Source organism: Myotis daubentonii, chromosome 4 (genome assembly GCF_963259705.1).
Source record: "Myotis daubentonii chromosome 4, mMyoDau2.1, whole genome shotgun sequence".
Classification (NCBI taxonomy): Eukaryota; Metazoa; Chordata; class Mammalia; order Chiroptera; family Vespertilionidae; genus Myotis; species Myotis daubentonii.
The window spans coordinates 10,832,268-10,846,828 of NC_081843.1; the positions used below are offsets into that span (position 1 = coordinate 10,832,268).

At 44.5% G+C, this 14,561-nt stretch overlaps 1 protein-coding gene across 7 annotated transcripts in view; it reads left to right on the forward strand.

Moving 5' to 3' along the window:
• Positions 1-11,428, forward strand: part of LOC132232794 (acyl-coenzyme A synthetase ACSM1, mitochondrial-like) — a 187,990-nt gene extending 176,562 nt beyond the window's left edge. For all 7 annotated transcript variants that reach the window (XM_059692396.1, XM_059692399.1, XM_059692398.1 and 4 more), the window contains one exon: positions 11,087-11,428. In XM_059692396.1, the coding sequence (XP_059548379.1) occupies positions 11,087-11,182 (96 nt within the window). In that variant the 3' untranslated portion in view covers positions 11,183-11,428. The remainder of the gene's footprint in view (positions 1-11,086) is intronic.
• The last annotated feature ends 3,133 nt before the right edge of the window (positions 11,429-14,561 follow it).

Sequence of the window (14,561 nt, forward strand, 5' to 3'; positions counted from 1 at the left end):
GTTTTGCTGTAATGTTTTAAATTATAGCTTCGACTGCTTTGCTACCCAGTTTCTTTAGGGTGTGGTGTTACTGGTGTGACCTCTCAGGTCTCCTGGGGTTGGTAGTCTAGTGTAGCTCCCTACTTGGGCTCTTTGGGTTCTCTTGATGTAGGCCAGCTAGCTGGAAAGGCGCAACTGAGGTGTCTAGAAGTCAGCAGCCATGGAGGGGGTGTTCCAGTTTTTGCTGTCTTATGCCCTTGGTTGAAATCACACGTGCCCCACAGGGACTCACAGTGGCACCCAGGAACCGTCTATTGGGGTGGTGGGGCTCAGGAAGCCTGCATTCTGGCAAAGCGTGACTGTGGTGTCCAGAGTTCTATAGTTGTGGGGTGGGCAGACTCAGCTTTTGCTGCTGCCTCCGTGGTTGGATACACGCGATTCCAGCGGCAGCTCACAGAGGCACCTGTGGTGTGTTTGCCAGCAGGGTGTGCTGACACACTCTGAAGGGCCCTGGCACTGAAGCCACTGGATTGCAGTGTCTGTGGGCAGGTATCCCAGAAGAGGGAATTCAGCATTTCTACAGCCCAGCAGTGCACCCCTGTTTGTTTAAATGCAGGACCAGCAGGGCTTGCAGTGGGGCCCCAGGGCTGCCTGTGGAACGGTGGTCTTGGGAGACCTGCACGCTGGAAAAGCATGCAACTGTAGTGTCCAGAGTTCTGCAGCTGTGGGGTGGGGAAACTCAGATTTTGCTGATGCACCTGTGGTGGATAGGCGCGCGTTCCCCGTGGCGGCACACTGGAGCACCCGCAGTGAGTTTGCTGGCGCAGGCGAACTGAAGCACTCTGAGGGGCCCTGGCACGCTTTGGGCAGGTATCCAGGATGGGTGAATTCAGAATGTCTACTGCCCAGGGGAGTGCGACCCTATTAGTCCAAGATCGGGCCCAGCAGAGGCTCACCGCGGCTTCCCCAAAGTGCCCCCTGCATAGATGGGCTGAGCGGGAGTGAGGAACTGTGGCGGTGCAGTTCGCCAGCGCTGAGCTCTGATCCACTCTGAGGGGCCCTGGCGCTTAAGTTGCGCAGCTGGGTGTGTGGGCAGTTATTCAGGCAGAGGGAATTCAGGTTTCTACTGGGGGGCAGTGCGCCTGTGTCCGTACAAAATCACACCCAGCTGAGGCTCCCAGTGACTCCTAGGAGGAGTCTATGGAGGGGTGTGCCTCGGAGATCTGCGCGCTGGAGACAAGCGAACATGCAATGTGGGAGGTCTGCCGCTGGGGAGCGGGAGGCTGCACTTAACTGCTGCGGGCGGCGCGGTGCTCCTCAGCGGTGGAGGTTCTAGGGTCCGCGAGTCTGTGGGTGTGTCTGCAGGATTTTGGCTGGAGTGGCTGCCGGGTCGCGGGCAGTGTCCAAGGCCTGTCTGGGTGGTGGTGCTGCTGAGTTCCTGGAAGAGGCCGCTCTCCCCTTTAAGATGGTGTGGGCTCCGTGTTGGAGACCCCGCAGTCCAGGGAGAGCCACAGCGGTGGTAGTCTCTCGCTGACCCAGAGAGCCCGGTCTGACAGCCTCCCTGCTCCTGCCGGATTTAACTGTCCCTCACTCACTCACTCACACACACACACACACCACACACATCCACACACTCTCCATTCATCCGCTCACTCGCTCACTTGCTATCCCTCACCTCCGTCCTGCCAGCCACCATCTTTTTGTCTCTGGCTCTATTTTTGTTCATCAGTTTATGTTGTTCATTATATTCCACAAATGAGTGAGATCATGTGATATTTATCTTTCTCCAACTGCCTTATTTTAATTAGCATAATGGTCTCCAGTTCCATCCACGCTGTTGCAAATGGTAAGAGTTTCTTCTTTTTACAGCAGCATAGTATTCCACTGTGTAGATGTGCCACTGTTTTATAATCCACTCATCTGCTGATGGGCACTTAGGCTGTTTCCAGATCTTAGCTATTGTAAATTGTGCTGCTATGAACATAGGGGTGCATACATCCTTTCGGATTGGTATTTCTGATTTCTTGCGATATATATACTAGAAGTAGGATTACTGGGTCAAATGGGAGTTCCATTTTTAATTTTTGGAGGAAACTCTATACTATTTTCCATGGTGGCTGCACCCGTCTGCATTCCCACCAGCAGTGCACGAGTGTTCCTTTTTTTCCATATCCTCCTCAGAAGTTGTCGTTTGTTGATTTGTTGATGATAGCTATTCTGACAGGTGTGAGATGGTACCTCATTGTCATTTTGATTTGCATCTGTTGGGTGATTAGTGACTTTGAGCATGTTTTCATATGTCTCTTGGCCGTTGGTATGTCCTTTTGAAATTGTCTATTTAGGTCCTTTGCCCACTTTTTGATTGGATTGTTTATCTTCCTTTTGTTAAGTTGTATGAGTTCCCTGTAAATGTTGGAGATTAAACACTTATCTGAGATCGCATTGGCAAAAATGTTTTCCTATGCAGTGGGTTCTCTTGTTTTGTTGATGGTTTCCTTTGCTGTGCAGAAGCTTTTTATTTTGATGTAGTCCCATTTGTTTATTTTCTCCTTAGTTTCCATTGCCCTATGAGCTGTATTGGTAAAGATATTGCTACAACATAGGTCTGATATTTTGGTGCCTATGGATTCTTCTAAGATTTTTATGGTTTCCCGTCTTACATTTAACTCCTTTATCCATTTTGAGTTTATTTTTGTGTATGCTGGAAGTTGTTGGTCTAGTTTCTTTCTTTCTTTTTTTTTTTTTTTTGCATGAATTGTTCCAGTGATTGCAAAACCATTTATTTAAAAGACTATCTTGACTCCATTGTATGCTCTTGCCTCCATTGTCAAATAATAATTGAGCATAATAGCTTGGGTTGATTTCTGGGTTCTCTGTTTGGTCCCATTGGATTATATGTCTGTTCTTGTGCCAGTACCAGGCAGTTTTGAGAACAGTGACTTTGGATATTTGGTATTGTGATCCCTCCAACTTTGTTCTTCTTTCTCAGGATTGTTGAGGCCATTCAGGGTCTTTTTAAAATTCCATATAAAGTTTTGGAGAGTTTGTTCTAGGTCTGTGAAATATTCCATTGGTATCTTACTGGGGATTGCATGGAATCTATAGATTTCTTTGGGTAGTATGGACATTTTAATGATGTTGATTCTATGAATCCATGAAGATGGTATATTCTTCCATTTGTTTATGTCTTCCTCTATCTCTTTTTTCAACATCCTATAGTTTTCTGGGTACAGGTCTTCTACCTCGTTAGTTAAGTTTATTTCTAGGCATCTTAATTTTTTTATTGCAATGGTAAATGGAATTGTTATTTTAGTTTCTCTTTCTGTGAGTTCACTATCCTATATAATAAAAGGCCAATATGCAAATTGACTGAATGGCAAAATGACCGGTCGCTATGACATCCACTGACCACCAGGGGGCATATGCTCAACACAGGAGCACCACTCAGCCTGAAGCCGGGTTCATGGCGAGCAAGTGCAGTGGCATCTCCCGCCTCCACAGTAGTGCTAAGGATGTCTGACTGCCTGCCGGCTTAGGCCTGCTCTCCATGGTGAGAAATAACCCGTCGGTCGGAAATCCCCCGAGGCTTCCTGGACTGTGAGATAGCCCAGGTCAGACTAAGGGACACCCTTTAGTGCACGAATTTTGTGCACTGGGCCTATTGTTAGTGTATAAAAAGCCATAGATTTCTGGGTGTTAACTTTGTATCCTGCTACATTGCCGAATTCATTTAAGTGGAGTAGTTTTTTGATGGAGTCTTTAGGGTTTTCTATGTAAAATATCATATCATATGCAAATAATAACAGTTTTACTTCTTCTTTTCCAATTTGGATACCTTTTATTTCTTTTCTTGTCTGATGACTATGGCTAGCACTTCCAGTACTATGTCAAACAGGAGTGGTGAAAGTGGACATCCCTGTCTTGTTCCTGTTCTTAGGGGAAATGGTTTTAGTTTTTGCCCATTGAGTATGGTGTTTGTTGTTGGTTTGTCATGTATGCCTTTATCATGTTGAGATATTTTCCCTCTATTCCCACTTTGCTGAGAGTTTTTATAAAAAAAAAAAAACCCAAAAAATAAAAAAAACCTAGCAGCCTAGTGCACAAAATTCATGCACTGTGGTGGTGGGGTCCCTCAGCTCAGCCTGCCTCCTCTCACAGTCCAGGAGCCCTCATGTAGAGGCTTATGTGGAGCGGGCCTAAGCCACAGCCTGGCCTCCCTCTGCAGGAGGTGACCGGGATAATCAGGGGAAGGCGCCTTCCCCAACACCCCGCTGCTGCTGCCACTGATGGCCACCGCAGCTGCCAAGGTGTTTTCATCAAACAGGACTCCAGCCCCTTCACCACGAAAAAATGACAACTTTCTTTAGGCATTTTCAAGATGTGTCATTCATAGGATATGATCTTTCTCTCTCTCTTTCTTTCTTTCTTTCTTTCTTTCTTTCTTTCTTTCTTTCTTTCTTTCTTTCTTTCTTTCTTTCTCCTCACCTGAGGATATGTTTCCATTGATTTTTAGAGAGTGGGAAGAGAGAGGGAAAGACAGAGAGAAACATCAATGTGAGAGAGACACTTTGATTGGTTGCTTCCTGCATGAGCCCTGACCTGGGCCCTGGCCAGGGAGGAGCCTGCAACCTAGGTACATGCCCTTGATCAGAATTGAACCCGGACTCTGTGGTCCGCAGGCCGAGGCTCTATATACACTGAGCCAAACCGGCTAGGGCAGGATAGGACATTTCTTTCTCTTTTTTTATTTTAAATATATTTTATTGATTTTTTACAGAGAGGAAGGGAGAGAGATAGAGAGTTAGAAACATCGATGAGAGAGAAACATCGATCAGCTGCCTCCTGCACACCTCCTACTGGGGATGTGCCTGCAACCCAGGTACATGCCCTTGACCAGAATCGAACCTGGGACCTTTCAGTCCGCAGGCCGACGCTCTATCCACTGAGCCAAACCGGTTCCGTCGGATATGACATTTCTTAGCCCCTCCAGCAGTGGACCCCTGTTTTTCCTTCAGGAATGAGGTGGAAAAACCCTAGATCACCTTCTTGGATTCTTATTACCCAAGTTACCAAGAACACTGCGAGTGGCAGCGTACAGGGAGCTTAGCCAATGAGCTGTCAGAAAGGGTGCTTCCTCTGCAGCTCATGCACAGAGGACCCCCCAGCAGGCGAGCCACACCGCAGCAGCTTGGAGCACACCCCCACCTGGTGTGTGTCCGCTGGGTTGGGGGCATGCTCTGAGCCGCAGAGGCTTGTAGCAGGTGCCCCCTGTGTTTTGTCTCTGCTCCAGCCCTCTCCTAGCCCCAGCCTCCCCGCAGCCACTGGGGCTGGGAGCGGCACACAGTTTCCTCCTGCCCATCTGCGCACGCAGCTCCTCCTGAGCTGGTCGTGATATAGCCTTCTCTTGAGCTGGTCATGACGCCTTAGGCATCCTGGCTAATTTGCATATTACCTCTCTCTCTCTCTCTCTCTCTATATATATATATATAGGTATAGATAGCTAGATAGGCATTGGATTTTTGTCAAATGCTTTTTCTGCATCTATTGATATGATCATGTTATATTTGTCTTTCAATTTGTTTATATGATGTATCACATTTATTGATTTGCCAATATTATACCAGCCTTGCAACCCTGGGATAAATCCCACTTGATCATGGTGTATGATCTTTTTAATTATTGCTGGATGAGATTTGCTACTATTTTGTTGAGGATTTTAGCATCTATGTTTATCAGGAATATTGGCCTGTAATTTGCTTTCTTTTAGTATCTTTATCTGGTTTTAGAATTAGGGTAATGTAGGCCTCATAAAAGGAGTTTGAAAGTGTTCCTTCCTCTTGGATTTTCTGAAATAGTTTGAGGAGTATAGGTGTTACCTGTTCTTTGAATGTTTGGTAAAACTCCCCTGTAAAGCCATCTGGACCTGGGCTTTTGTTTGGTGGGAGTATTTTTATTACTGCTTCAATTTCATCAGTTGTTATTGGCCTATAAGAGTTTTTTGAATCTTCCTGATTTCGTTTTGGGAGATTGTATTTTTCTAGGAATTTGTCTATTTCATCCACATTGTCCAGCTTTTTGGCATATAGTTGTTCATGGCATTTTCTTACAATTCTTTGTATTTCTATGGTGTCAGTGGTTACTTCTCCACATTTGTTTCTGATTTTTTTTTATTTGGGTCCTCTCTCCTTGTTTCTTGATGAGTCTGGCTAATGGTTTATCAATTTTGTTTATCCTTTTAAAGAACCAGCTCTTGGTTTCATTGGTTTTTTTGTATTATTTTTAGTATCTATGTTATTTATTTTTGCTCTAATATTTATTATTTCCTTTCTTCTACTTACTTTGGGCTTTTGTTGTTGTTCTTTTTCTAGTTAAGTTGAAGGGTTAAATATTTTATTGTTAATTTTTCTTGTTTTTTGAGGTATGCCTGCAGTGCTATGAACTTCCCTCTCAGGACTGCTTTTGCTGTGTCCCAGAGATTTGGGGTTGTTGTGTGTTCATTTTCATTTGTTTCCAGGAAGGTGTTTTTTTTTTAAATTTCTTGATGTCATTGATAACCAATTCTTTGTTTAATAACATGCTATTTAGCCTCCATGTGTTTGAATGTTTGGGGGCGTTTTTATTGTAGTTGATTTCTAATTTCATTATACTGTGATATGAGAAGATGCTTGATAGGATTTTAATTTTCTTGAACTTGTAGAGACTTGTTTTGTGTCCTAACATGTGGTCTATCTTTGTGAATGATCCATGTGCACTTGAGAAGAATGTATATTCTGCTGCGTTGGGTTGAAATGTTCTATAAATGTCAATTAAATCCATCTGATCCAGGGTGTTCTTTAGAGTCTGTTTTCTTGTTAAGTTTTTGTCTGGAAGATCTATCCGGTGAAGCAGGTGGGTGTTAAAGTACCCTGCTATGACTTTATTGTTGTAGATCTCTCTATTAAAGTACTCTGGAAATTATATATATATATAATTTCGTGCACCTATATTGAGTGCATTGATATTTACCAGGGTTCTATCCTCTTGTTGGATCCATCCCTTTAGTATTAAGTAGTGATCTTTGCTGTCTTTTGTGATGGCCTCCGTTTTGAAGTCTATTTTTTCAGATATGAGTATTGCTACTCCAGCTTTTTATTCTTTTCCACTTGCATGGAAAGTTTTTTTCCATTCCTTCACTCTCATTCTGTATGTGCCTTTTGTTTTGAGATGGGTCTCTTGGAGACAAGTATAAAGTTGGATCATGTTTTTATATCCATTCAGCTACCCTACGCCTTTTAAAAAATAAATATATTTTTTTGTTGATTCCAGAGAGGAAGGGAGAGGGAGAGAGAGATAGAAACATCAATGATTAGAGAGAATCATTGATCAGTTGCCTCCTGCATGCCCACCACTGGGGATTGAGCCTGCAACCCAGGCATATGGCCTGACTGGGAATCAAACCTTGACCTCCTGGTTCATTGGTGGATGCTCAACTACTAAGCCATGCCAGCCAGGCCCCTACACCTTTTGATTGAAGCATTTATTCCATTTACATTTAGGGTTATTATTGATTGGTAATTATTTATTGCCATTTTGATTCTGTATGGCTAGGTTTCTCTCTCTTTTTCTTCTTCTCATTACAGCAATACCTTTAGTATTTCTTGTAATGCTGGTTTTGGGATGATGTACTCCTTTAGTCTTTTTTTTTTATTTTTATTTTTTTGATCTGGGAAGCTCTTTATTTGACCATCTATTTTGAATGATAGCCTTGCTGGATATAGTAATCTTGGTCTCAAATCCTTGCTTTCCATTACCTTGAGCACTTCATGCCATTCCCGTTTGTCCTATCAAGTTTCTGATGAGAAATCAGGTGTCAGTCTTGTGGGAACTCCTTTGTAAGTAACAGTTTTCTTTTCTTGTGCTGCCTTTAAGATTCTCTCTTGGTCTTTAATTTTTGACATTTTAATGATGATGTGTCTGGCCGTGGCCTGTTTGGATTCTTTTTGTTTGTGGATCTCTGTGCTTCCTGAACTTGTGTGATTTTTCCTTTACCAGGTTAGGGAAGTTTTCTGCCATTATTTCTTCAAAAACCTTCTCTACTTCCTCAAAAAACTAAAAATGGAACTCCCATTTGACCCTGTGATCCCACTTCTAGGACTATATCCCAAGAAACCAGAAATACCAATCAGAAAGGATATATGCACCCATATGTTCATAGCAGCACAATTCACCATAGCTAAGATCTGGAAGCAGCCCAAGTGCCCATCACTAGATGAATGGATTAGAAAACTGTGGTACATCTACACGATGGAATACTATGCTGCTCTAAAAAAGAAGGAACTCTTACCATTTGCAACGGCATGGATGGAACTGGAGAGCATTATGCTAAGTGAAATAAGCCAGTCAATGAAGGAAAAATACCACATGATCTCACTCATTCATGGATAATAAAGACCATTATAAACTTATGAACAAAAATAGATACAGAGGCAGACTTGCCTCAGACTGTCAAACTACAGCAGGAAGGCCAGGGACGCTAGGGGGGCAGAAGGGGAGGTGGGTAAGAGATCAACTGAAGGACTTATATGCATGCATATAAGCATAATGAATGGACATAAGACACTGGGGGGTAGGGGAGGCCAGGGGATTGTCAAGGGTGGGGGGAAAAAGGAGACATATGTAATACCCTTTATAATACTTTAAGCAATTAAAAAAAAAACCTTCTCTATGCCTTTCTCCCTTTATGCCTCTTCTGGCACACCTGTTATTCTAATATTGTTATGTTTCGTGTTCTCCCACAGCTCCCGTAAGCTGTCCTCCTGTTTTTTTAATGGTTTTTCTTTTTGGTTCTGTGATTGAGTGTCTTGTAATTCACTGATTTGATCCTAAGCTTCCCCTAATCTTCTGTGTATTCCTTCCAATGTGTTCTTTATTTGTGTTATGTCATTCTTTATCTCAGACTGTTCTTTTTTTATAGTTACTATATATTTTTCATGATGTTGAGCTTTTTTTTTTTTTTACCATAATTACTCTGAACTCTAATTCAGATAAATTTCTCATCTCTGCTTCATTTATCTCTTCTTCTGAAAAATTCTCTAGGTCTTTCATTTGAGGGTTGTTTCTTTGTCTCCTCATTTTGGTTGTCTGTTTGGATTTGTGACTATGTATGAGTTAGACCAGGGGTCCTCAAACTTTCTAAACAGGGGGCCAGTTCACTGTCCCTCAGACTGTTGGAGGGCCAGACTATAGTTTAAAAAAAAACTATGAACAAATTCCTATGCACACTGCACATATCTTATTTTGAAGTAAAAAAACAAAACGGAAACAAATACAATATTTGTATTTGCATGTGGCCCGCGAGCCATAGTTTGAGGAACCCTGAGTTAGACCCTCCACACCTCTCAATCTCTAGTGCAGGACAGTGTTAGGCTGTTTCTGACTAATTCGATCAGGCAAAGACTTAAAGCCTCCAAAGGCTGCCTCCACCTACAGACTGATAGGATTCCAACTTGAATTGCCCCCAGGTGATTGTCCTCAGTTGTGGCAAGAGTTTTATCAACAGGGTGGGGCAGTCGCTTCTGCCTGGTAGCTAATTGTTACTTTAAATCTCTTAAGTGGCCTCAGAGCAAGGTGTTTGCCAATAAGGTATATCAGCTGTCTCCCCCCAGGCAAGGCAATGTCTATGTGGGGAAGATGTCCCCTTGAGGGAATGAACCAGCCCAGGAAACTTGGGGTGTCTGCCTTCTGAGCTCTATTCCCTGAGTCCCCGGTCCTGGGTTCTGCTCTCACAGCTCCAGTTCACTTCACCTTCCCTCTGCCAGAGCACAAGGTGGGTGGCTCCACAGCAAATTTAGTGTGTTGGCCCTTTAAGGGGGGTGCCTTAATTTTCAGCTGTTACTCCCTGGCAGAAAGCACTCCACTGCTTTTCACAGCCAGATGTTATGTGGGTACCCTCCTCAGTTTAGGATCTCTCTGCTGGGAAGCCCAGCTTAGGGAAGATACCCCAGAGTTCTCAGTGGCACCCCCACAGCTGAGATATCTCTCCGATGCCAACAGTTAACATTTCCTACATTGTCTGAATGTTTATAGTCAGTGCATATTGTAAAGCTGTGTTGTTGTTACTGAATATTTACTTCATGTGCCAGGCCCTGGATTCAATGCTTCATGTGCATTATTATTTCATTTAATCCTCTCCGCAGCCTGAGATGGTTTAACCATGTATTTTACGGAGTTGAAATTAAGGCTCAGAGAATAGAGTTAATACAGGCAGAGCTCAAACCATGTGTCTCCAACAGCAGCAGCGTTCTTGCTTTTAATGTCAGGCTCTGCTGCCTCCTAGAGATAGAACAGGGATGCGTACCAGTTAGGACCGTTTTTTGGCCATGCCCCATCTAAGCATCTCTAAAATCATGAGGCCCCCTTGTGACATATAATTCTTATTATTCGAAAAGTGAGCTCCTATTCATGTGGAGGAAGCCTAAAAGGCCATTAACTTGGTCTAAACAAGCTTCCAAAGAACATGGCACCCATGAAAGAGAAAAATAAAAGAACAAAAGGACAGTTGAAGTACTGAGGAATAAATCACTAAGAAATTGTTAAAAATAATAATAATATGAAGTGATGTGAAAAAATAGCAACTAAAGTTCTAAAACATAATGGAGAACTGAAATGCATAGCTATGACACAATATATATTTATATACTGTATATGAGGCCCCTAGAACCTTAAGAAATGGAAAAAATTCACTGTTGATAACTCATTCTCCAATTGCTTCCCTTAAAAATCAAATTGACCCCCTGTGGGGCATGTGCCCCATGTTTGAAACCATGTTATTGTAACAAAGAACCCCACAGCCACATGCCCACCAGGTGCTGTCAGAGAGGGACACAGAGGTTCCGACTCTCCTGTGAGAGGTGGCACGCTTCACTCCCCCACATTTCATTGGTCAGAGCGCGTCACAGGGCTGCAGGCAGCTTCAGGGGGTCAGGAGGAGCACCTGACATACTTGGCCCCACCATTGAGGCCACCACCTGCTGCAGCCTGTATGGGGGACATGCAGGGTGAAGGGAGGAGTGGGGACTGGTAGGAAGTGACAGCAGGACTCAGGATGGTTTGCTTTCTCCTCACCCAGGTGGAGTTTGTCCCTGAGCTGCCCAAAACTGTCACTGGCAAGATCAAAAGGAGTGAACTTCGGGAAAAGGAGTTTGGTCAGATGCAACGGCAGTAAATTCAGCATCCCTTCTGAGTGTGACCTTGGGCACACCCTGGCTGTCTCAGTGCCCGCACATCGCGGGGCGAGGGGGGATGTTCAGGGCTGATGGGGAAGGGCCCAGGACGGCCAGCATTCCCGCATTTCTATTCTTTTAAGTGAACAACAGTCAGTACCCTGCCTCCAAGGCCCTTGTTCCTTTGGATGCCCAGGCGGGCGCTCAGATCGGGGCTGAAGATAATAAAGTGCTGACATCGACATCAAGGGTGCTCCTGCGTTGTGCCTTCATCATGTTCATGAACCTGTGCTGAATGCGGTCCCCCCTTGCTCTCCCCCCTCCCCCTGGAGAGAGCACAGGGCCTGATTCTCACTCCTGTTACCTCCCACACACACTCCAGTGTTCCCAGGTGGCCCTGCACGTCCAGCAGATGTCCAGGACCCAGAGTTCCGGGAGTGATGCTCTGAGCAGCCCAGGCACCTGCCTCAGCTGGGTCCCAGCCTAGGCCCGGGGTGGGCAAGGGAGTGACCAGCTCTCCAGGGACTGGGTTCCACAGGACTCTCCCAGCTTCTCCAGAGGTGCCCCGTCCCTCATTCCTAGGAGGGGCCAGGGGCCTAAAGGTCTTACCCCTCAGCTTTCCCCCATGTGCACCCACCCACGCATTCCTTCCCAGGGATCCAGGGTCTTCCAGCCCTTCTCCCAGGGCCCAGAGTCCTCCCTAAAAACTCCCCCTCCACACTCTTCAAGTTCTTTCCGGCCACCAGAGTCTTCCCCACCCCCTCCCCAAACCTGGTCGTGGGGTTCTATGAACTAACCCTTCACTTCATCCATCCTTCGGATGAGACCCCCAGGGGCACATCACAGGCTGGGAGCAGCAGGGGCAGAAGGGGCTCAGCCTGGGGGTGGGAAGAAGCACATATTGTCTCCTTTTCCCTCACTCCTGGGAGTCACTCTTAGGGAGATCGCCTCTAAAGCCCTTTGCCAGGGGGCACGGACACACAAACTCACAGCGAAATGTACTGATACCGATACCTCTTGGGGTGATGTACTCCTTCAGCATTTTTTTTTTTTTGGTCTGGGAAGCTCTTTATTTAACCATCTATTTTGAATGATAGCCTTGTTGGACAGAGTGATCTTGGTCTCAGATCCTTGCTTTCCATTACCTTGAGTACTTCATGATATTCCTGTCTGGCCTGTAGAGTTTCTGATGAGAAATCAGCCTTATGGGAGCTCCTTTGTAGGTAACAGTTTTCTTTTCTCTTGCTGCCTTTAAGATTCTCTCTTGGTCTTTAATTTTTGGCATTTTAATGATGATGTGTCTGGTCATGGGCCTGTTTGGGTTATTCTTGCTTGGTGATCTCTGTGCCTCCTGGACTTGTGTGGCTTTTTCCTTTACCAGGTTAGGGAAGTTTTCTGCCATTATCAAACTTGTTCTCTGTCCTTTCCGCCCTTTCTGCCTCTTTTGGCACACCTACTATGTGAAAATTGTTACATTTTATGTTGTCCCACTGTTCCCTTAAGCTGTCCTCCTATTTTTTAATTGTTTTTCTTTTTGGTTCTCTGATTTTTTTTTCAACTCTGTCTTCTAATTCACTAGTCCATCCTCAGCATCCCCTAATCTGCTGTGTATTCCTTCCAATGTGTTATCTGTTTGTGCTATGTCATTCTCTATTTCTGTTTTCAGAGTGAGAGTTAGTATATCTTTTTTTCATGCTGCTGAGCTTCTTTACCATCATTACCCTGAACTGTTTCAAATAAATATCTTATCTGTGCTTCATTTATCTCTTCATTTATCTCTTCTCAAAAGAGAAATCTTTTGAAGAATTCTCTTGTTCTTTCTTTTGGGGGCAGTTTCTTTGTCTCCTCATTTTGACTGTGTGTCTGGATTTGTGACTGTGTATTAAATAGATCTGCTATGTCTCTCAATTTCTAGTGCACAACAGTGTCAAACACTGTTTCTGACTAATTAGATCAGGCAAAGACTTAAAGCCTCCAGGATCTGCCTCTGCCTTCAGACTGAAAGGATTCTGACTTTACTTGCCCTCAGGCTATCGTCCTCAGGTGTGGCAAGAGTTTTTTTCAAGAGAGTAGGGCAGTTGCTTCTACCTGGAGGCTAACTGTTATTTTTAGTCTCTTAAGTGACCTCAGGAACTCAGCACTGTGGGGCAAGCTGTTTTCCAATAGGGTGGGTCAACTGTCTTCCCCCCAGGCAAAGGCTGCTGTACAGCAAATGTTTGTGTGGGAAGGATGTCCTCCACTGCATAGGGGACTGAATCAGCACAGGAAACCATGGTGTCTGCCTTCTGAGCTCTAACCCCAGAGCCCCCAATCCTGGCTTCTTCTCCCACAGCTCTAGTCCACTCTGCCCCCACTCTGCCTGAGCACACAGTGGGTGACTCCACAGGGAATTTTGTGTGTTGGGCTTTTAAAAGGGTGCCTGAATTTCCAGCATGTTTACCTGGTAGACAACAACCCCAGTGCTTTTCACACAGATGTTATATGGGTACCCTTCTCAGTTCTGGTGCTCTTTACTGGGGAGCCCAGCTTGGGAATTAGACCCCTGACTTCTCAATGGCAAATCAGCTGAGATATCTCTTCAGAACTCCAGTTGCTGTATGTGGATGCCCAGCCAGCCCTTCCCCCCCTCTGCCCTTCCTACCAGTCTTTATGCAGTCGCCACTTTTGGTCCTCCATTATCAGGGTTCGCTCTAGCACAGTGGTTCTCAACCTTCAGGCCCTTTAAATACAGTTCTTCATGTTGTGTCCCAACCATAAAATTATTTTCGTTGCTACTTCGTAACTGTAATGTTGCTACTGTTATGAATCATAATGTAAATATCTGATATGCAGGATGGTCTTAGATGACCCCTGTGAAAGGGTCATTCGACCCCTAAAGGGATCGCAACCCACAGGTTGAGATCCTCTGCATCTAGCAAGTCTTCCATAGATTATTAAGGCAGGTTTTCTGTATTTTATTTCTACTAGGTGTAGCAGTGAATAATGGCAGATTTTGTAATAAAAAAAAAAAAAACATGATAATTTCAAGAGAAACATCAAAAGTGCTGTATTCAAAGTAATGTCCATTGCTACCTACACATATCCCCATCTTTCAGGTAATTTGTAGATACCGTCCCAATAGAACTTTTCTTGTTTTGAGGAAAACCATTCAGAGACCCACTTTTCCACTTCTTCATATGTTTTGAAGTGCTGCTCAGAAAGTGTGTGTGCCATCAATCAGAAGAAGTGGTAATCTGAAGGAGCAAGGTCTGGTGAATTCAGCGGGTGTGTTAATACTTCCCAGGCAAGATCTTTTAACGTGTCTTTAACTGGTTTTGAAGTGTGTGGTGGTGCGTCATCATGAAACAAAATTACTTTGCTGTGTCTTCCGGAACATTCTGG